The 22,581-nt window shown below is 41.7% G+C and overlaps 2 protein-coding genes across 3 annotated transcripts; both read right to left on the bottom strand.

Annotated features, from left to right (window-relative positions):
- Positions 1-439: 439 nt before the first annotated feature.
- Positions 440-10,725, bottom strand: LOC112250678 (ras-related protein Rab-3B). 2 transcript variants are annotated; one of them, XR_006083433.1, is made up of 6 exons: positions 10,275-10,725; positions 9,313-9,537; positions 3,172-3,290; positions 2,604-2,728; positions 1,763-2,109; positions 440-1,537 (listed from the first exon to the last, which is right to left on the bottom strand). XR_006083433.1 is itself a non-coding variant. In XM_042321999.1 (5 exons), the coding sequence occupies exons 2-5, from the start codon at positions 9,535-9,537 to the stop codon at positions 1,919-1,921; spliced, it is 660 nt and encodes a 219-aa protein (XP_042177933.1). In that variant the 5' UTR covers positions 10,275-10,725; the 3' UTR covers positions 440-1,918. The 2 variants fall into 2 exon arrangements, 1 of the variants encoding a protein (XP_042177933.1); XM_042321999.1 differs by having other exon boundaries at positions 440-2,109.
- A 281-nt stretch (positions 10,726-11,006) lies between these two features.
- Positions 11,007-22,446, bottom strand: LOC112250677 (ATP synthase mitochondrial F1 complex assembly factor 1). Its single transcript, XM_024421020.2, has 9 exons — positions 22,211-22,446; positions 18,736-18,844; positions 18,435-18,488; positions 18,160-18,222; positions 17,989-18,039; positions 17,833-17,880; positions 17,355-17,450; positions 12,280-12,387; positions 11,007-11,922 (listed from the first exon to the last, which is right to left on the bottom strand). Exons 1-9 carry the CDS (start codon positions 22,429-22,431, stop codon positions 11,743-11,745), a joined length of 930 nt encoding a protein of 309 aa, XP_024276788.1. The 5' UTR covers positions 22,432-22,446; the 3' UTR covers positions 11,007-11,742.
- Positions 22,447-22,581: the final 135 nt, after the last annotated feature.

The raw sequence follows: 22,581 nt of genomic DNA, 5'->3' as shown, positions 1-22,581 counted from the left end.
ACATCTGCTAACCATGTGTATGTGACCAGTACAATTTTATTTGAATTAGAGCAGTAAAAATAAGAGTTGTCATACCTGTGGTATACGGTCTAATATAAACTGGGTGGTTCGAGCCCTGAATGCTGATTGGCTGACAGCCGTGGTATATCAGACCGTATACCACGGGTATTTCTACTGCTCTAATTATGTTGGTAACCAGTTTATAAAAGCAATAAGGCTCCTCTGTGTTTTTTGGTATATGGCCAATATACCACAGCTAAGGGCTGTGTCCAAGCACTCAGCAATGCGTCTTGCCTAAGAACAGCCCTTAGCTGTGGTATATTGGCCATATACCACACCTCCTCGTGCGTTATTTCTTAAATATACCATGGCTGTCAGCCAATGTCAGCCAAATAACCAATATTACAGACTTCAATAGCCCATAAATAAAATGAAGGAATTCAAGTAAAGATTTGTGCTTTAATATACTAAATTGCATCTACCTATAATATACAAACATTCACAATATTTTGTACAATCACTTTGTGCTTTTCTCCCATTTGTTCAGGGAGTTTACTGTAACACGTTTACATAGATGGTCTATATTTCTTCCCATGATACAGCATAAAAATAAATTCAGCAACACCATTATAGATTCTAACTCTATAATTGACTAATTTACTTAGAAAATAATTATATTAAGACATTGTCAGCGTTATTGCAAATCTAGCAATTCAATAAAAAAACGAAAATACACATGGTGGGAAGTTACACATAAAAACGTGCTACTATGCGATACATAACGATTTGGCAAAGTATGTTTCACATTGTCATCATTAGGTTATAATCCATAATTCTTTTAACACATTTATTCAATATTTTCTGTTTTTATCCCATTTCACAAAGTATTTCGATGTGTCTCAGTTGACATTACATGATTTAAATATTTCACATCTGCCCAAGATACATCAAACACGAAGAAAACCATTACAACTGAACACTCAATTATACAGTATATGCTTTGCTTTCTAAAACGCACACGTTCATGAAATAAACATTGTAAACATGGCTGACATGACGGCTACAAGATTATATTAGCTGAAGGGGAAGGAGGGAAAAGGTTGTGCTCTTCAATTAACATCTATATTCTAGAACATTATAGTCCCTCAGAATGTCAGAACACCCTGAACTTGGCATTGGCTTAGTGTTGGTGGTGCAAGACGTATTGGCCATCTTGTCGTTTTATCAGTGTTATTACTCCCTTCATATGGTTGAGAATGAAAAATCAATGGGGCAGATTACGTTCGCTTGTCTTAGCTTTAGTGCTTGTGAAACGTTAGTAGGACGGTCAAGAGCACGAGACAAAATGACTCGGAACTTCTGCAGCTATCAAGGCTTATCTCCTCACCCGTGTAAACTCGTAACGTGAACGGCTGTGTGTGTTTCTTTGTGCGGTGGTGAAGCCACTTTTGTTTGGAGGAGGAGAGAGGCAGTGCTGTGCTTACCTGTATAACCCTGCTTAAGGTTCTCTGACCTCTGAACCAGCTGGAGGTCAAAGCTATTGGGGTGAAACAGATATGTAATGTTAAAGTAATAGTAGTAGTAGTAGTAGTAGTAGTAGTAGTTATTGGGAGCTTGCAGTCATGAAATATATTGTATGGAGAGCTACCTTTGGAAAGAGGTTGGTGGAACTTGTAATAGATTAATGACAGAGAATAGGAAAAAAACAGTAGTGGAATGGCAAGTGTATTAGGGGAGAACTGGGTGACCAAATCAGTATTACCTATTTCACACTATAGGGCCGTCTCGAACCGGACTGTTCTGAACATTTTCTTTTCACATTGTCCTTTGCAGCACGGTTCCAGCAACTACGGTGGATGGGTATCCAGGCCAGCCCAGCACGGCTCGGCACGGCTCGGCTCGGCCCTATAAGTGTGAGTCAGGCACAGGTGCACTTCTGAGGTAGCTGGGGGGGCTTGTCGGTGAGCCTTGTGGTCTTGATGCTGGGGGCCATAGGCGGCTCCACGTCCACTCGTTCGGACATCTTGACGCAGATGATGTCGACCAGCCGCTCAAACACCTGGCGGACATTAATGTTCTCCTTGGCGCTGGCCTCGTAGTACTCGAACCCTGCAGACAGACAGGATGAGTACATACGGCATGGTGAGTACATAGCTCTGGTCCAGGGCGTTATAGTGCGTGTTCTTCTACCAAGTTAGTAGAAGATGACTGAATGAAACACCTAGTGGGGAATAGCTTGCCTTCACAATATGGGGTGCAAAGCACATACATGACACATTATAGACATTAAATGTGTAGACTGGTTTGCAAACCAACTCTTGACAAGACTAGAGCACTGCTAATAACATCTATAGGAAGAACTTATGCGGATTTGCTTATACAGCCCCTGGGGATAAGACTTTACAGAGTTTTACCAACTTGACTAGAGTAGACACCATTTGTTCACCACCTCAATGCGTCAGTGTGGTTTTAATTCAAATCTCATGCGAAACAGGAAAACGTGGCTAACGCACCCACAGGCATGCCAGAAATTACAGAAGCTGGATGACAGTATGGTAGTTCAGAGTGCAATTTAAGGCAATTAACACCACCAATTAACTCACCTAATTGGTCAGCCAAGTGCTTGCCCTTCTCTGCGGGCACTACCCTCTCCTCGTCCATGTCACACTTGTTACCCACCATGATGACCTGAGCGTTATCCCACGAGTAGGTTTTTATCTGGGTAGCCCTGAAACACACACACAGGCTCACACACACACACACACACACACACACACACACAGGCTCTCTCTCACACACACACACACACACACACACACACACACACACACACACACACACACACACACACACACACACACACACACACACACACACACACACACACACACACACACACACACACACACACACACAGGCTCACACACACACACAGGCTCACACACACACACAGGCTCACACACACAGGCTCACACACACACACAGGCTCACACACACACACAGGCTCACACACACAGGCTCACACACACAGGCTCACACACACAGGCTCACACACACACGGTTTCTCCAATCAGGGTCTTTTCACTAGTGGTGAGTAATGAAAGTAGGCGATCAGCAAAGGAAGCCATTTTCAACTATTGAGATGCAGCCCTGGTGTCTCAGACCACTCACCAGTCCTGTACAGCGTTGAAGGACTCTTCGTTGCAGATGTCGTACATGAGGATGAAGCCCATGGCTCCACGGTAGTAGGCGGTGGTGATAGTCCTGTACCTCTCCTGCCCTGCTGTATCCTAGGGGACAGGCATATGTATGCATTATTACTACAGTTCATATATCATCATATGATAGAAGAACGTTTTCCCTGAGTCGTGTTCACTAGGAACCAAACAGAAGCAAACAGGCTGAAACAGGGTGTGCACTAATGAATAGGACCCTGTGCTATGTTAAAGAACCACTGTCTTTCAGAGAAAATTGCATGTTAGAAATAAGCCAGCTGCTAACCCAAATGCCCGGTTCCATAGCATATTATGTTATACAGGTAACTGCCAAAATAAACAAACAGACGTAAAGTGTCTTAATAGGGTGTTGGGCCACCATGCGCCAGAGCGGCTTCAATACACCTTGGCATACAATCTACAAGTGTCAAGAACTCTACTGGAGTAAGGCTACACCATTCTTCCACAAGAAATTCCATCATTTGGTGTTTTGTTGGTGGTGATGGAAAACGCTGTCTCAGGCGCCGCTCCAGAATCTACCATAAGTGTTTAATTGGGTTGAGAACTGGTGACTAAAACGGCCGTGGCGTATGGTTTACATCGTTTTGGGAGGAGGGGGAAGTATCAAGCATCTCAGAGTAGGAGTGCTGTTCTTGGATCATCCGCCCTCTTGTCCATGTAATCTATAAATAATGGGGCCAATGTGTGACATTGGGATGAACATTTCAAAATGGTTTGAAACAAAAATAAAAATAATTCCCATGATGCTCCACAAGTGTACGTAGAGGAATAAAAGTAAATATATGCAAATTCACCCATAACTCCACTTATAGCCCGGGATCCTTTAAGCAGGGTTCATACAGGCATTGGCAAGTCAAATTCAAGGACTTTAAGGGACTTTTTCAAGCATGTAAATGTCATTTTCAAGAACCTCAGTGTTATACAATTGTATAATTTATATAATTGTACCTATAGGGCCTAATATAGAACCCCACCTTCCCCCAAAAAGCATGGAAAAAGTGTAAAATAAATAAATAAGTCAAGTAGGCCACTTTATGAATAATAAAAAAAATTGGCCTTGCCAATGCATTGATATTTCAAATTATTATTACATTCTAAAATATGTGAGAATAATGTGGACATTGCCTGACTAAATAGATTGGATGCGTGCCGATTTTTCTGCAGCCTACGTGGCCGATGCACGCACACATAATAAATCCCATGTATAGCGGTAGCATTAATCTCACCATTAATCTCACCATTAATCTCACCATTGCTGTTTTCATGATGACAAAGTAACCAGAAAACAGGTTCTTTATTTAATGGAAAAATGTGCATGGAAAGCCAAATTGAAGCCAACATCAGATGTTGTCGTCCTCATAATTACCGCGCATGGTTTTACTGCAACAGAGTTACACTGTAACAGAGTTACAATTTACACTGCCATAAATGCAAGGACAGAAAAGTAATGTATTATGCCACACGATTTTGGACAGCTCTGTCGATACACCAACCATTACAAAGGGTTAAACATAGGTTTAAAAAAATAAAAAGAGACTTATAATTGAATAAAACTTTATTGTCCATCCAGGATGGACATTTGTCTTTGGCATCAACTTCCGTTAAAAGAATCACACACACATACATTCTCACATCGTACACATTTAAACCAGTCAGTCCGTCATGTTGCGTCCACTAACAACATAGAGGACATTAATACATTCACTCACAAACGACCACTGTTCCAACTGCACTAGATCGATAAGTACATATACCGATAGAATTTACTTTGCATTTAGTAGTCCAACAGCACAAGGAACGAATTCATGTTTGAACACGTTCTTCTTGGCCATGGGCATTCTGAAGTGCCGGCCAGAGGGAAGCCTCTCAAACTGAGGGCGTAGAGGGTTGGAGGGGTAGCCAACGACAGCCAGCTCCTTCTTTTTGGTTGACTTGTGAAACAGAATGGTGTTGGAGGGTCGTGTCTCTCTATCTTTGGTGTGAGTGTGTTTTCAGCTTATCGTAGGACCTACAGTGCAAGTTTGTATATAGGCATGATGAGAGAACTCTGTAACAAAATCTGTAGCAAGCTGTCCTGATTAGGAAATGCTCACTAGTTATAGAAAGACCCACATACGGCCTCTGATGCTTCTGATCAATTGACATAATTTGTGTCCTGGCTATTTAACTGTAAGGGAAGGAGAGGTTTGAATGTGTAAGTGGGTGATATTTAGCCAATAGGCTGGTTCCAGATCTGTTTGTGATATATAGCCAACTCCTATGGTCATACAACCAACACAACAAAATACAGACCTGGGACCAGGTTACCACACAAACATCTCCCTAATCATAATAAAGCCACTCAAAGACTCAATCTAACCCATACCCAAAGACATGTCCACTAATCTCCCCTCATCTAAAGTGACTTTCAGAGGAGTCAATTTCTTATAGTCCCAACAGGAGCTTCCATTTTTCCAAATGTAACTATTTCAGAATGGAATTGGCTGTGGGGTTTCTTCCCATCTAAATATGGAAAGCTTGTTTTGCACGGATGCTGATTTGTTGCCATTTCACTGCCTCTCTGTTCATTCGTGTGGCAAATGCACATAAGCAGAAACATGTAGGAAACAGCCCAGCACTTTGTCCTCATGTAATTAATGGGGATTTCACATACAGTTCCTTCGGAAAGGATTCAGATCCCTTGACTTTTTCCACATTTTGCTACGTTGCGGCCTTCTGAAATGTATGAAATAAATAGAAAATCCTTAGCAATCTACACACAATTACCCCATAATGACAAAGCGAAAACAGGTTGAGAAATCTTTACAAATGTATTTTCAAAAAAATATATATATATATAAAAATCTTATTGACATGAGTATTCAGACCCTTTGCTATGAGACTAAATTGAGCTTAGGTGCACCCAGTTTCCATTGTTTCTACAACTTGATTGGAGTCCACCTGTAGTAAATTCAATTGATTGGACATGATTTGGAAAAGCAGTCACCTGTCTATATAAGGTCCCAGTTGACGGTGCATGTCAGCTCAAAAACCAAGCCATGAGGTCGAAGGAATTGCCCATAGAGTTCAGAGGCTTCTGGGGAAGGGTACCAAAACATTTATGCAGCATTGAAGGTCCCCAAGAACACAGTGGCTTACATCATTCTTAAATGGAAGAAGTTTGGAACCACCAAGACTCTTCCAAGAGCTGACTACATGGCCAAACTGAGCAATCGGGTGAGGACGGCCTTAGTCAGGGAGGTGACTCTGAAAAAGCTCTAGTTCCTCTGTGGAGATGGGAGAAACTTCCAGAAGGACAACCATCTCTGCAGCACTCCACCAATCAGGCCTTTATGGTAGAGTGGCCAGACGTATGCCACTGCTCAGTAAAAGGCACATGACAGCCAACTTGGAGTTTGCCAAAAGGTATCTAAAGACTCTCCAACCATGAGAAACAAGATTCTCTGGTCTGATGAAACCAAGATTGAACTCTTTGGCCTGAATGCCAAGCGTCACATCTGGAGGAAACCTGGCACCATCCCTACGGTGAAGCATGGTGGTGGCAGCATCATGCTGTGGGGGTGTTTTTCAGCTGCAGGGACTGGGAGATTATTCAGGGTCAAGGCAAAGATGAATGGAGGAAAGTACAGAGAGATCCTCAGGATCACAGACTGGGGCGAACGTTTACCTTCCAACAGGACAACGACCCTAAGCACACAGCCAAGACAATGCAGAAGTAGCTTCGGGACACGTCTCTGAATGTCCTTGAGTGGCCCAGCCAGAGCCCGGACTTGTATCTGATCGAACATCTCTGGAGAGACCTGAAAATAGCTGTGCAGCAACGCTCCCCATTCAACCTGACAAAGCTTGAGAGAATCTGCAGAGAAGAATGAGAGAAACTCCCCAAATAATGGTGTGCCAAGCTTGTAGCGTCATACCCAAGAAGACTGTAATTGCTGCCAAAGGTGCTTCAACAAAGTACTGAGTAAAGAGTCTAAATACTTATGTAAATGTGATATTTCGATTGTTGTTTTTTCATACATTTTCAAACATTTCTAAAAACCTGTTTTTGCTTTGTCATTATGGGGTATTGTGTGTGTAAAAAAAGAAGAAAGTAAAGTCAACTTTCCGAAGGCACTGAACATAAACACATGCTCCGCTTCCGCCTGTGACCAATCACAATGGTTGCACACTAAAAGGTGTCCGCATACTAGATTTGGTTTACTCCTAGCAGAACTCGGCGAGGCGAAGCGAATGTCTGAGAAAAAAACAGCAATATTACAGTTTGTCCCTCTTGAGATGCCATAGCAACAAATGTTCAATATACACTTCCTCAAAATATTCTGAATTAATCTAAGATAAATAAAGAAATCTGTAATAAAATGTGATTTTTTTTTTGCAGAGCAGGTCTTAGTCGTAAAAATTTTCATTGAACTAATATATTTGGTGTAATATTTCTCAAGTGGAAAAACATTGAATGACAACTAACTCTTAATTGAAGAATCCCTACTGTTGACCAATCACCGACGAAGGGCTACCGAACTTCGATTAGCCTCAAGAAAAAAAACGAGTGCGTTCGAACAGCTGAAAAAAAACCCTGCAGAACGCTGCCGAAAACCAAAACGTCACAACATATGAGCGAACTGACTGGGAAGCAAGCATACGGTAAGCTTAACAACAACACATTTACCCCTGAGAAAGTAAAACAACTTGCAGCAGGCCGCATCCCACTTCGCAGTCACACATTTGTCTGGATGTGTGGCCACCTTCCACCAGACCTGGGTTCAAAATACTATTTGAAATCTTTCAAATACTTTGACCGTTTGCTCTAGCCTGCCTGGAGTGCCAGATGGGTGGGGCTTGCAGTTTTGGACAATTCTATTGGTTCATTAAACCATCTTTACTGGAGCTCGCTATCTGCCATCACAAAGCAAGTGCTATTACTGTAGCTTTTTGCTAGATTGTTGCTGCTGCTGCAAACATCAATAGCGCAGCAGCTGTTTTGAGTGCACAGTGTGAGTGCACCGCCTTCTACTTTTACACCTCAAGCCAGGCATTTAAAGACGGGATCAATCTGCGCTGATTACCACTCTCTGCTTATCACAAATTGCAATTTACCCTGGCAGTGTTGCCCCCCCCCCCATATCAGTCCCTGTGTACCCTCCGTGGGTTCTACCCGCTCACCCGAAGGGGCCACTATAATTGCCTGCAGGATCTCGTTGTTGGGGAGCAGTGTGAAGAGCTGCTGCCATGACAACCATCATTGCCTGATGATGCAAGCTCACCAGAAGCTTCTGTTGCCTCTTTTTTTTTCTCCCTGGGCCTGCAGGAGAAAGATTGTTCGAGTCTGAAGCATTACTATTGAGACATCCGACAGACAGGAAGGATGTGTGTTCGATTGATTCCTCTGTGTGTCTGTGTGCGAGTGGGTACGTGTGCGTTGCGGATGACTGTCGGCTTATTTCATTTATCTATAGTACAGTAGTGACATCGTCATGGCTGTAGACAGTCACACGGACTGGGTTTCGACTGTGAACGTGGCGCTCGGGCCAAAGAAACACACTAAGTGGATCAACAAAGCGTACCCTGGAAAAGGACAAAATGTAATCATTATGCACATAATAACATGTTTACGCATCCTGTATGTATTGGCGCATAATGAATATAGTCCTTATGCACAGTACACTCAAGCACTGGATCTTGAGCAGTGGGCTTTCAGCATGTAACTACAGTTTATGTAGACTGACAGTATACAGTAGACCTGGGTTGAATGGGATCATTATCTCCTGTGCGGTCTTATCAAGCCCACTGACTGTCTACAAACAGGTGACAAACAAACGACAGCTTGAACGACACCTGTGTCACCACATGGCACATTCATAGTGGCGTAGATATAGAACGGAATAGCAATAGAATATCTTCAAATTCCATACGGTGAGAATGTAGAGCGTGATCTGTTTGTGCTGTAACGTCAACTCCTTGTCACTCATTGTTATGTTTGGCATGACAAGGAGAGGCGTGATGGCACAAACAGCATGGCACCCAGGCTAGAGAATAGATTGGGTCGAATGGCACAGAAGCAACTGCAACAACTCACCCATATCTGGAGCTTGACCCTCTTTTCGTTCCTGTAGACGGTCTTGACCTTGAAGTCGATGCCCACCGTGCTGACGAAAGAGTTGCTGAACGAGTCGTCGGCGTAGCGGAACAGAAAGCTGGTCTTGCCCACGCTGCTGTTGCCAATGATGAGGAGCTTGAACATGTAGTCAAAGTTCTGGTCGGAGCCATCTCTCTGCCCAAAGCGCTGGTCTGCCTTCGCCATCTGTGGAGCATTGATCATGTGTGCAGACAGATGGGTGGATGAGTCAAAAGGGGTTGGAGAGAAGTGTTCACTCAAGAATGAATGCCTTTGCAGAGGAAACCATGGTGAGGAAACCATGGTTTCAGGACTATTAAGGTCGGGCTATAATCTCCACATTTCTACCATCTTGATTATCTGTTGGGGCATCTTCTCGAACAGATTTCTCAGAAATGTCATGACATGGGGGAAAATGAATGGTGCATTGTACCTTTTTATTATGATAGCCTATATATTATATAATGAATAAAAAGGGGTTTTAATATGCAATACTGTTAACTGGATATATTTGTTTAATTTATCAGACAGTGATGTCTAGACATGTGCTAGTGCATTTTTCATGTGTTAGTCAACTATGCATGTAGGCAATGGTTTAAACCGCAGGTGTGGCCCGTTATTCAAAACACACACAGGCTATTCAAAACGTACGACTAAAGCTATAACTAAGTGCAACATTTATGAGAGGACATCTTCATTCAGAGAACCCATAGACATCCATGTGTGTATACAGTAGGATTGTGAAACCATCATCGAACTGCTGCCATCGTTACGATTAAGGCACAGGTGCAAATACATAGTCTAATTCGACATTTGTCTTTGGTCATATGGTACTGCTGTCAGACTACGATCCATAGTTATTGCTGTAATTCTAAAAGTATAAGGATAACCGGTAAAATACCAAGACATTAAATGTGTCTTACCTCTAAATCTTCTCTGGGTGGTTGTTTTCTCTCCGTTCTCCTTTCGTTGGCTCGGCGACTGAACTGCGCTGAATGCACCTGACAAGCCAACTCGTTGGCAAAACACTTCTTGATTATCTATATGAATCAGCTTCTGTCCTGATCTGTAAGTTTATCCAATCATGTGGTGGGGGGTCGAATCATTTGGAGCTTATTCCTGGTGTTTTTACATCATTTTATGTCCAACAATGAAAATTCAACATATTTTTTTACATTTTCCCTCAAACTTGGAGGGTGGGGGCAAATAAATCCACCGCCAGTGGAGAACCCTGCACTACACTACACAGCCATAACCATCTTCGGTAGTCATTCTGCAGCGGGAGGACAATTAGCATTAGTGTCGGTACCTCCTTATGTAAAGAAAAAGTCAAAAGTCGTCGTAAATATAAACTCCTGTGAATGGAACGGAGCAAATGTGAAGACCGGCACTTCTCTGTAGGAACAGACGCCTGTCAGACCACAGAACGGAATTACAGGAAATAGCACGGTTTTGATTATATTAGCCAACATGACTCATCCATGAAATAGGCAGGCTACCAGTAAAAATATAGCTATACATTTATACTGGTCTGAGTTGCAATAAATCACTTCACAATGTTGTTCACGTTGATTGTGCAAAGTACACACAACCAGAAAACCATCTCTGCATTGGCATAACCATACAACAGTTGCATGTTATGAAGACCCCGCTTGAACAGTATGGCATTGTCAATACCTCTAATTTATTACAAGGTATAAAGGGCGCAACAGGTGAATAACATGTGACCACTAGTGATCGCTCTATTAACAACTATGTAACCATGTAGTACCAGTATAATAAAAGGAGGCAAATTCTCTAACCATTTTCTTTTTCCCTGGATCACACACAGTTCATCCACGTGTCAACCACAAAGCTAGATAGGTATGTACACAATCTCATTGTACACTCCCTTATGTTTTGAAAGCAAAATTCCTGCAGTTATTTTACACAAAAATAAAAAGCATATTTCGACTGGAAAACACAAAAAACTGGGATAGCGTCCCAAATGGCATCCTAATCTGCTTTTTCTAGTGCACTGCCCTTGACCTGGGCTCATAGGGCTCTGGTCAAATGCAATCTTTAGGGAATAGGGTGGCTTTTGGGACGTAAAAATGGAAGATGAGACTACGGTCAAGTGCAACTGTAAGATTGACAGGGGCGAGGTGAGGAAGAACATTTAAGGCTTTGATAAGATTAAATAACATTGACTCATTACATCATCTATGCCCAGGAATTTAGCATACATTTTAATTGATGAATCTGCTCAACCGGGTCATAAGTCCCAAGCAACAGACTTCATCCATTATCCCCCGCAAACGCAAGAGGCTCCAAATGAATGACCATGTCCCCTGGCAATTCCAATCCTGTGGTGAATTGGAGCATAATTTTACAGTCCGACAACTCTTAGATCTAGTTTCCAGAGGTGAGTGCAGGATTGATGCCACTCTGTTCCAACTCAGCGATCACTGCCGTGTGTTTGAAGTCGGCTGGTTTGTGGTTAAAGGTCTCCACCAATCGGAAGGTCTCCTGCCGCTGGGTTCCGTAGAACAGCTGCACCTGATTGGCCAAGCACTGAGCCAGATGTACAGTCTGCAAAAGAGTGTTTCGTTAAAAGCTTTCCTCTGCTTGGACCACAATAAATAGCTAAGCTATATATGATGACTGCTGTGTAATAAGCAAACAAAATACCATAGGTAAAATTACATTGAATCTACAGTCCAAATACTTGACCAATTACCATCTCACACAGCACAGTTGTTGGTATAATTCATTAATGTGCTGTTTGTATACATGTCTGATTAGACTATGGGTAACGGTTAAGTTGCATGTGGAGCATATGCATAATTGGATTCTTCTGCTGCTGATTTCAAACACTGACTCCAACATCTTTATGATCAAGCGGAACTGTATTGCACCATGTACGATGGCTTGTTAGAAACAACTTACCATAAACTTAGGATCCATCTCAGCAGTCATGAGCACCACACCCTTATCCTTCTGCAAGTCTGAGTAGTGGTAGAGGATCAACTGACTGGGGGCATGCTCTCCCATGGTCTGTGGAGAGGGTCAGAAAAACATCATGTGTTATACAATATAGTAGTACATCATCTATACCAGGGGTCTCCAACCCTGTTCCTGGAGAGATACCCTCCTGTAAGGTTCACACTCCAACCCCAGTCGTAACTAACCCGGTTCAGCTTATCAACCAGCTAATTATTAGAATCAGGTGTGGTAGATTAGGGTTGGAGTGAAAACCTACAGGACAGTAGCTCTCCAGGAACAGGGTTGAGAGTCCTGATCTATACTATCTATTTGAATATCATTATTTTTTTTAAACTTTCGGATATACGGATAGTTGAAATACATGTGTTTTAAAAGAAGAAATGGGGTTTAAAAGAAGAAATGTGTTTGAGGAAACACTGCTTTGATTGACTGACAATAACAACAAGTGTGAAACGTGTGTAGGACAACCCGAGGTAAAGTTGGTTTTATATTCACACACTTGGACATTCAGACATTCGCCAGAACTAATTCATCGATTGTCACAGAAACATAAAAATATATGTTTTTTTTCTAGAAATGTCTAGCATACTTTTTCAACCTTTGTTTTGAATAAAAATTCCAGTTTAGATTTGATATAAATACAGAAAATCTATAAAAGATGCCATTTAAAGCGGTATAAATCAATAACTAATTCAGTCACAGAAACACCAAACTTCATATGATTTATTCTATAAAAGTCTAGCATACTTTTGAGTGAAAATTCCAGGGGGGTTTCTAATGATCAATTAGCCTTTTAAAATGATAAACTTGGATTAGCTAACACAACATGCCATTGGAACAAAGGAGTGATGGTTGCTGATAATGGGCCTCTGTACGCCTATGTAGATATCCCATTCAAAATCAGCCGTTTCCAGCTACAATAGTCATTTACAACATTAATTTCTACACTGTATTTCGGATCAATTCGATGTTATTTTGATGGACAAAAAAATTAAGCTTCTCTTTCAAAAAAAAGGACATTTCCAAGTGATATTTATATATATATATATATATATATATACACACACATACATACACTGCTCAAAAAAATAAAGGGAACACTAAAATAACACATCCTAGATCTGAATGAATGAAATATTCTTATTAAATACTTTTTTCTTTACATAGTTGAATGTGCTGACAACAAAATCACACAAAAATTATCAATGGAAATCAAATTTATCAACCCATGGATGTCTGGATTTGGAGTCACTCAAAAGTAAAGTGGAAAACCACACTACAGGCTGATCCAACTTTGATGTAATGTCCTTAAAACAAGTCAAAATGAGGCTCAGTAGTGTGTGTGGCCTCCACGTGCCTGTATGACCTCCCTACAACGCCTGGGCATGCTCCTGATGAGGTGGCGGATGGTCTCCTGAGGGATCTCCTCCCAGACCTGGACTAAAGCATCCGCCAACTCCTGGACAGTCTGTGGTGCAACGTGGCGTTGGTGGATGGAGCGAGACATGATGTCCCAGATGTGCTCAATTGGATTCAGGTCTGGGGAACGGGCGGGCCAGTCCATAGCATCAATGCCTTCCTCTTGCAGGAACTGCTGACACACTCCAGCAACATGAGGTCTAGCATTGTCTTGCATTAGGAGGAACCCAGGGCCAACCACACCAGCATATGGTCTCACAAGGGGTCTGAGGATCTCATCTCGGTACTTAGTGGCAGTCAGGCTACCTCTGGCGAGGACATGGAGGGCTGTGCGGCCTCCCAAAGAAATGCCACCCCACACCATGACTGACCCACCGCCAAACCGGTCATGCTGGAGGATGTTGCAGGCAGCAGAATGTTCTCCACGGCGTCTCCAGACTGTCACGTCTGTCACATGTGCTCAGTGTGAACCTGCTTTCATCTGTGAAGAGCACAGGGCGCCAGTGGCGAATTTGCCAATCTTGGTGTTCTCTGGCAAATGCCAAACGTCCTGCACGGTGTTGGGCTGTAAGCACAACCCCCACCTGTGGACGTCGGGCCCTCATACCACCCTCATGGAGTCTGTTTCTGACCGTTTGAGCAGACACCTGCACATTTGTGGCCTGCTGGAGGTCATTTTGCAGGGCTCTGGTAGTGCTCCTCCTTGCACAAAAGCAGAGGTAGCGGTCCTGCTGCTGGGTTGTTGCCCTCCTACGGCCTCCTCCACATCTCCTGATGTACTGGCCTGTCTCCTGGTAGCGCCTCCATGCTCTGGACACGACGCTGACAGACACAGCAAACCTTCTTGCCACATCTCGCATTGATGTGCCATCCTGGATGAGCTGCACTACCTGAGCCACTTGTGTGGGTTGTAGACTCCGTCTCATGCTACCACTAGAGTGAAAGCACCGCCAGCATTCAAAAGTGACCAAAACATCAGCCAGGAAGCATAGGAACTGAGAAGTGGTCTGTGGTCCACACCTGCAGAACCACTCCTTTATTGGGGGTGTCTTGCTAAATGCCTATAATTTCCACCTGTTGTCTATTCCATTTGCACAACAGCATGTGAAATGTATTGTCAATCAGTGTTGCTTCCTAAGTGGACAGTTTGATTTCACAGAAGTGTGATTGACTTGGAGTTACATTGTGTTGTTTAAGTGTTCCCTTTATTTTTTTGAGCAGTGTATATTAGCATGGGTATTGAAAGATACCAGAGGGTGGATAACAATAACACGAGAAGTGGACGGTACATGTTTTGTATCTGGGCTAAATGTATACATTATGATTTGCCTCTGAACTGTATGTGAACCCCTCTGCAATCTACTGGCACTAACCATTAAAAACCAGGACTTCAACTAGGCTGTCGCTATGCTATTTGCTCTCTTTCTCTCTTAAACTGCTAGCAGAAAGCCTATGTAAAAAATGTGGTTTTTCACAAAAGATCTTGAAAAAAAAAAAAAAAAATCAACTGGCTCAAATCAGCTCTACATAATTCAGCAGGGAGGTGTGCAACTACCACACAGTATATTATATTATTCACATTCCTTGCAGAAAGAACTATTTGCAAACCTTTTAAAATGTCCAGAAAGACAGTGGTCTTAGAAGGGTATTTATACTTTTAAATACATATTTTAAGTGAATGGATGTGGATGAAAATTCTGCCAGTGTTTTAATGTCCTAGTTTCTTGTTTTTTTTGTCAGAATAATAGGAGAGAATGATTTATTTCAGATTTGACTTCTTTCATCACATTCCCAGTGGGTCAGAAGTTTACATACACTCAATTAGTATTTGGTAGCATTGCATTTAAATTGTTTAACTTGGGTCAAACGTTTTGGGTAGCCTTCCACAAGCTTCCCACAATAAGTTGGGTGAATTCTTGCCTTTTCCTCCTGACAGAGCTGGCGGAACTGAGTCAGGTATGTAGGCCTCCTTGCTCGCACACGCTTTTTCAGTTCTGCCAACAAATTTTCTATGGGATTGAGGTCAGGGCCTTGTGATGGCCCTCCAATTCCTTGACTTTGTTGTCCTTAAGCCATTTTGCCACAACTTTGGAAGTACGCTTGGTCATTGTCCATTTGGAAGACCAATTTGCGACCAAGCTTTGTTTCATCAGACCAGAGGACATTTCTCCAAAAAGTAAGATCTTTGTCCCCATGTGCAGTTGCAAACCGTAGTCTGGCTTTTTTTAATGGCGGTTTTGGAGCAGTGCTTGGAGCAGTGCTTTTCTTCCTTGCTGAGCGGCCTTTCAGGTTATGTCGATATAGGACTCATTTTTACTGTGAATATAGATACTTTTGTACCCTTTTCCTCCAGTATCTTCACAAGGTTGATTTGCAATTTTTGGACCAAAGTACGTTCATCTCTAGGAGACAGAATGCGTCTCCTTCCTGAGCGGTATGACGGCTGCGTGGTCCCATGGTGTTTATACTTGCGTACTATTGTTTGTGGTACCTTCAGGTGTTAGCAAAATTGCTCCCAAGGATGAACCAGACTTGTGGAGGTCTACAATTTTCTTCTGAGGTCTTGGCTGATTTATTTTGATTTTCCCATGATGTCAAGCAAAGAGGCACTGAGTTTGAAGGTAGGCCTTGAAATACACCCCCAATTGACTCAAATTGTGTCAATTAGCCTATCAGAAGCTTCTACAGCCATGACATCATTCTCTGGAATTTTCCAAGCTGTTTAAAGGCACAGTCAACTTAGTGTATGTAAACTTCTGACCCACTGGAATTGTGATAAAAGTGAATTATAAGTGAAATGACCTGTCTGTAAACAATTGTTGGAAAAATTACTTGTGTCATGCACAAAGTAGATGTCCTAACCGACTTGCCAAAACTAGTTTGTTAACAAGAAATGTGTGGTTGAAAAACGAGTTTTAATGACTCCAACCTAAGTGTATGTAAACTTCCAACTTCAACTGTAGTTTGATGATTCTGTGACAAACGGTGAATTAGTTATTGATTTATATTGCTTTAATAGGCATCTTATAGATTTGACTTATTTCTATAAAATCCGAACCGTAATTTGTAATCAAAACAAATGTAAAAGTATGCTAGACATTTACATAATCAATCATACCTAGTTTGAGGTTTGTGACAAATTAAGAATTATTTATTGATTTATACAGCTTAAAAAAAAATGGTATTTTATAGACTATGTATTTCTATAAAATCAAAACTGGAATTTGTATTCAAAACAAATGTTCTAAAAGTATGCTAGACATTTATAGAATAAATCATATCTAGTTTGATGATTCTGTGACAGTGAATTAGTTATTGAATTTGACATTTGTAAATGGCTTGAATGTAAAACCAACTTTACCTCGGTTGTAGGATACCAGTGTGTCTTTTGTATGAGGCGCTCATAAAAACGGTCATAAAACTGTTTTATAAACATATTAATGTAATGGTTTATCCTCGTAGGCTATGTAGCAAAGTCAGCCAAATAACTGTTTTTTTTTCCGTTTTAGACAAAACATTTCACCCCTACAAAAAATACGCACATTTATTTCTCAGAAAGTAATTGAATATTAACATCCATTCGGATATTTGAATAATACCTGGACATTGATGAGGGAGGTGAAATGGAGCTCGTGGTCCGACCACTGGCCCAGGAAGAACTCATAGCCCTCCTTCTGGGGTAACGCATACAGGAACTGGAGATAGGGGAGTCACAGATTGTAATCATCATCAACGCTGTCTATTTTCAACTGTTTCTTTACTAAACTATCTGACATTAAATTACCATCATTCTGCTTTGCGACCATCAACCAACAAGAGTTCTGATTGTGAACTCGAGAGTATGACATCTCAAAATAATAAAATGCATTCTTTATTGGAGCAATACTGCCACCAAGTGGTCTTTATTGCATTTTACAATCACATCTGCTCTGACTTCTGTCATTATGCCAGACAAATTGGCAAATCATTTGTTTGACAATTTTTATGCAATGTCATTGCAAACACACTTTATTATCATCAAATATTTTGACATATTACAGCACAGTCCTAATAGACACTGAGCAGTGAGATTCTTACCGCGGGGTTCGACTTAGCTCGGTTGAAAATTACTTCAAAAGTGTGAGCCTGAAATGGAGGAATAATTATGCAATTACAAGAAAACAAATGTTAAGGTCAATAAATAGTTAAGCAAAGTAAGTCAAATTACTGGCAAAAGTGGTATAGCAAACTTACTGGTATGACAGCACTGATGGTGTCTTTTGTGGCATAATACTGCCTCCACAGCTGAAAACAGAGAATGATAGTTAAACATATATGTTTCATTCCTCTTATGAGAACATGAAACATACCATGGTTCTTTACCTAGATATGACATTTCATCTCTAAATATGTAAATACCCATACCTCCGCAATTTCTTCTCCTGAATTATCCTGGATCAAGTCCAAGTTCAGGATAGATCCTAGGGTCTGTGCAAAAACAAAAAAATACATTAATGGGATCACCCAGGTGTACGGTGTGAGTTACCCTCATACAGGGGTAACAAGTAATGGGCTCTTAAACCTTGTGAAAAGCTGTATACAAATGCAATCCAATAATGTCAATAGTATCAATCAATGCCGTTCCACATTCTCTTCAGCTATTTACAATGCTATCCAGGACAGCATTTGTTCATTTTCACCTTGTCTTTAGTGAATCTGCCTGAACCATCAGCCTGCTTGTCACGCTTCTCCAACTGCAAATAAGGTAAGATTTGATGCATATCAAATTGGAGACAATTAAACAGTGTTTCCCTACATTGGTGTAGAGCATATTGGCACGAAGACTGTCAAAGCTACATCTATGGGCTCGCAGTCTTTCAGTGTAAAGACATCCACAACAGGGGAGAGGATGCACGCACCCCAAGCAACGGTGGGTAGCCTAACAGACCATGTTTAAGCATTATGATTACACCCAACAAAATATGTTATGCATTAACTTACCTCCTGCTCCATGACTTTGACAAACTCTGCTTGTTTAGAGTGTCCAAGAGGCTCCCTCTTGACTTCAATTCGCTTCTCGAGCCGAGCATTGAACTCCTGAGGGTTGGCACTAAAAAAAAAAAAAATGAAAGAACTTCTGGTTAGGAAATGTGTAAATTCAAAACTAAGGTACAGGTCAGCCTAGCCCGTGATCATGACGCAGATCCATTACACATAAGAGTCATTGGACGAAGGGGTTTTCTGTACGGGGGTGTTTTGTTCAGAGCCCAGACACTTAATATGAACATTGACACGCATGGTTGCGGTACGGTTTTGGAAGCAAAAGGACCTAATCTTTCATGTTTGTTGGAAATACATTTTCAAAAAACAAAAAGGTTCCATTGATACACGCGTTGATAGGGTAAGGGTTAGAGTTCCCACACGCGTATATCTATCTTCATGTAACAGAGCTTGATTACATAAGACAAGATGCGACCACCTGTGCTCAGTCACTATCAGAAAGTGTAACTCAGAAAGTGTAGCGGAAGTGTAATTTGAAGGCAAGGGCTCCCGAGTGGTGCAGCGGTCTAAGGAACTGCATCTCGGTGCTTTAGGCGTTACTACAGACACATTGGTTCGATTCCAGGCTGTATCACAACCGCGCGTGATTGTGAGTCCCATAGGGCGGCGCACAATTGGCCCGGTGTCGTCCGGGTTTAGACGGTGAAGGCCGTAGCTGGATGGATCTGTGGAAAACTGCTACATCAAGTGTATACTTCTTTCTTTGAAGGATTATTTCAGGCTAACCAAAGATAAGGGCCACATGTTTGCGAGCTATGATTATTTAAAAATACAGCGTCGGGATTATAGTTCACGAGGTAGTCATGGGTGAAGATAATGGTTGAAAACTGTAGGGCGGCAAAATGCCACCTAGAGTTTGAGGACTAAAGGCCAGCCTAGAGCAGTGGTCACCAACCTTTCAAGTCAAGATCACTTTCGGTGTCAAAATGCATGCCGAGATCTACCGCTGTGATTTTTTTATTAACGTGACTTAAAAAATATAAGCCTATGCAACAATAGCCAATTAAAAACAGCACTGTAGCAATGAGGTTTGTGCAGTAACCTGTAGACCCAACACATTATCACCGCATACTGGCTTTGCTTGAATTTACCTGCCAATGCATTGTTGTTCGGGACATTTAAAAAATATATATTTCAAAATATGAGGCAGGCTCCATGATCACACCGATAATAGATCCAGCTGAGTGAGAATACATTTAAATCATTTGCTTTTTATTTTACTGGGCTGATGGTGCCTGCATCAGATGGTCAGTCTCAGAGCAGCAGACTGAGGGTCCGTCTCTCAACGTCCCTCCGCTCTCCCTTTCCTCCACTGACACTGACCAAAAAGGGGCAGTCTTTCAGCTGATGGCAAAACTCGAGTCACACCGCATTATTTTTGCCTCATGCACAAATTCATGTCGCTACTCACATGAACAGAGAAAGTGAAATATTCCTTGATATTAAAAAAGACCCAAGAAACTAATAACAACAACACAAGCCTATAGATACCATTTCCTACTCATTCACTATTGCTGCACCGCTTGCTGCAGCACTGAGTGGAAATAGGAAGAAAGCACATTTCATACAAAGTGTTGACAGTGCTGAGTAAGAACTTAAACATGAACTCACTCATAAAAACAGCAGCTCTTTGCTGTATTCTTTGACAGTCTCTCTAGTCATTGATTTAACATCTCACAGTATACATTTTGCCGTAGCTTTCTTTTTTGCCTGCTACGTTACTGCAGACTCGGTCATCTGAGCAATCTGATTGGCCAGCAATTATTTCACTTAATAACTCACTGTATCACAATTCCAGTGGGTCAGAAGTTTACAGACATTAAGTTAGCTGTGCCTTTAAACAGCTTGGAAAATTCCAGAACATTATGTCATGGCTTTAGAAGCTTCTGATAGGCTAATTGACATCATTTGAGTCAATTGGGGGGTGTACCTGTGGATGTATTTCAAGGCCTATCTTCAAACTCAGTGCCTCTTTGCTTGACATCGTGGGAAAATCAAAAGAAATCAGCCAAGACCTCAGAAAAAAGATTGTAGACCTCCACAAGTCTGCTTCATCCTTGGGAGCAACTTCCAAATGCCGAAGGTACCACATTTATCTGTACAAACAATAGTATGCAACTATAAACACCATGGGACCACGCAGCCGTCATACTGCTCAGGAAGGAGACATGTTCTGTCTCCTAGAGATGAACGTACTTTGGTGCGAAAAGTGCAAATCAATCCCAGAACAACAGCAAAAGACTATGTGAAGATGCTGGAGGAAACATGTACAAAAGTATCTATATCCACAGTAAAAAATGAGTCCTATATCGACATAACCTGAAAGCCCACTCAGCAATGAAGAAGCCACTGCTCCAAAACCATCATAAAAAAAGCCAGACTACGGTTTGCAACTACACATGGGGACAAAGATGGTACTTTTTGGAGAAATGTCTTCTGGTCTGATGAAACAAAAGCAGAACTGTTTGGCCATAATGACCATTGTTATGATTGTAGGAAAAAGGGGGAGGCTTGCAAGCCGAAGAACATCATCCCAACCGTGAAGCACGGGGGTGGCAGCATCATGTTGTGGGGGTGCTTTAATGCAGGAGGGACTGGTGCATTTCACAAAATAGATGGCATCATGAGGTAGGAAAATTATGTGGAGATATTGAAGCAACATCTCAAGACATCAGGCAGAAAGCTAAAGTTTGGTTGCAAATGGGTCTTCCAAATAGACAAGGACCCCAAGCATACTTCCAAAGTTATGGCTTAAGGACAACAAAGTAAAGGTATTGGAGTGGCCATCACGAAGCTCTGACCTCAATCCCATAGAACATTTGTGGGCAGAACTGAAAAAGCGTGTGCGAGCAAGGAGGCCTACAAACCTGACTCAGTTACACCAGCTCTGTCAGGAGGGATGGGTCAAAATTCACCCAACTTATTGTGGGAAGCTTGTGGAAGACTACCTGAAACGTTTGACCTAAGTGAAACCATTTTAAAGGCAATGCTACCAAATACTAATTGAGTGTATGTAAACTTCTGACCCACTGGGAATGTGACGAAATAAATAAAAGCTGAAATAAATCACTACTATTATTGTGACATTTCATATTCTTAAAATAAAGTGGTGACCCAAACTGCCCCAAGGCAGGGAATTCTTACTAGGATTAAATGTTAGGAATTGTGGAAAACCTGAGTTTAAATGTATTGGCTAAGGTGTATGTAAACTTCTGACTTCAACTGTACATACATTCCGTTACATAACACACACACACACAATAGGCAATACTTAGCGGTCACCAGGTCTTACCCACGGTTGTTACACCTGGGTATTTAATTATCCAGTGACAAACAGTGGGAGTTGCACACCAAATAAGTTAGCATATTAGCCTGGTGCTAACTAATATTTGCTAGCGTTTGACTTAGCGCTTACTTTCGTAGTTTCTTTATCTTTTCCTGATATTTATTATAATATGGATTGTCTTCCAGTTCCGTCTCTTTCTCTTTCTTCACAGAAAATGCTCTAAAATGCGACGGCACCAGACCTGGGATGAGCGGTCGTATTCCAGTTGCCCTGACCGCTAGCATCCCACGGTACAAACAAGACATTTGCACCATGGCTGCCGCCATATTTCCTTCGTCGTTGTCGCACATAAATAAAGCGCCCGTGAAGAAACACTGTCAACTTACAAATCGTTCCGAGGACCTGTTCTGTGTGTGTCAAACAGTAAATGAGAAAGGCCCATATAACTATATGGATATGCCTAAATGTTTGTATTTTTTTGTTAATCAAGTGGTTTGAGC

This window comes from Oncorhynchus tshawytscha, linkage group LG05 (genome assembly GCF_018296145.1).
Source record: "Oncorhynchus tshawytscha isolate Ot180627B linkage group LG05, Otsh_v2.0, whole genome shotgun sequence".
NCBI lineage: Eukaryota > Metazoa > Chordata > Actinopteri > Salmoniformes > Salmonidae > Oncorhynchus > Oncorhynchus tshawytscha.
The sequence above is the reverse complement of the archived record's forward strand: the minus strand, read 5'-3'. Positions and strand labels throughout refer to the sequence as shown.

What these genes read in the sequence shown, in the direction of transcription:
- LOC112250678 (XM_042321999.1), bottom strand. Translation starts at nt 9,537, where the DNA reads ATGGCGAAGGCAGACCAGCGCTTTGGGCAGAGAGATGGCTCCGACCAG. An exon ending in TTCAACGCTGTACAGGACTG is followed by an intron (nt 2,729 to 3,171) that starts GTGAGTGGTCTG and finishes TGTGTGTTTCAG; the next exon opens with GGCTACCCAGATAAAAACCT. An exon ending in GCACTTGGCTGACCAATTAG is followed by an intron (nt 2,110 to 2,603) that starts GTGAGTTAATTG and finishes GTCTGTCTGCAG; the next exon opens with GGTTCGAGTACTACGAGGCC.
- LOC112250677 (XM_024421020.2), bottom strand. Translation starts at nt 22,431, where the DNA reads ATGTGCGACAACGACGAAGGAAATATGGCGGCAGCCATGGTGCAAATG. An exon ending in AAGATAAAGAAACTACGAAA is followed by an intron (nt 18,845 to 22,210) that starts GTAAGCGCTAAG and finishes TTTTTTTTTTAG; the next exon opens with TGCCAACCCTCAGGAGTTCA. An exon ending in AGATGGATCCTAAGTTTATG is followed by an intron (nt 11,923 to 12,279) that starts GTAAGTTGTTTC and finishes ACTCTTTTGCAG; the next exon opens with ACTGTACATCTGGCTCAGTG.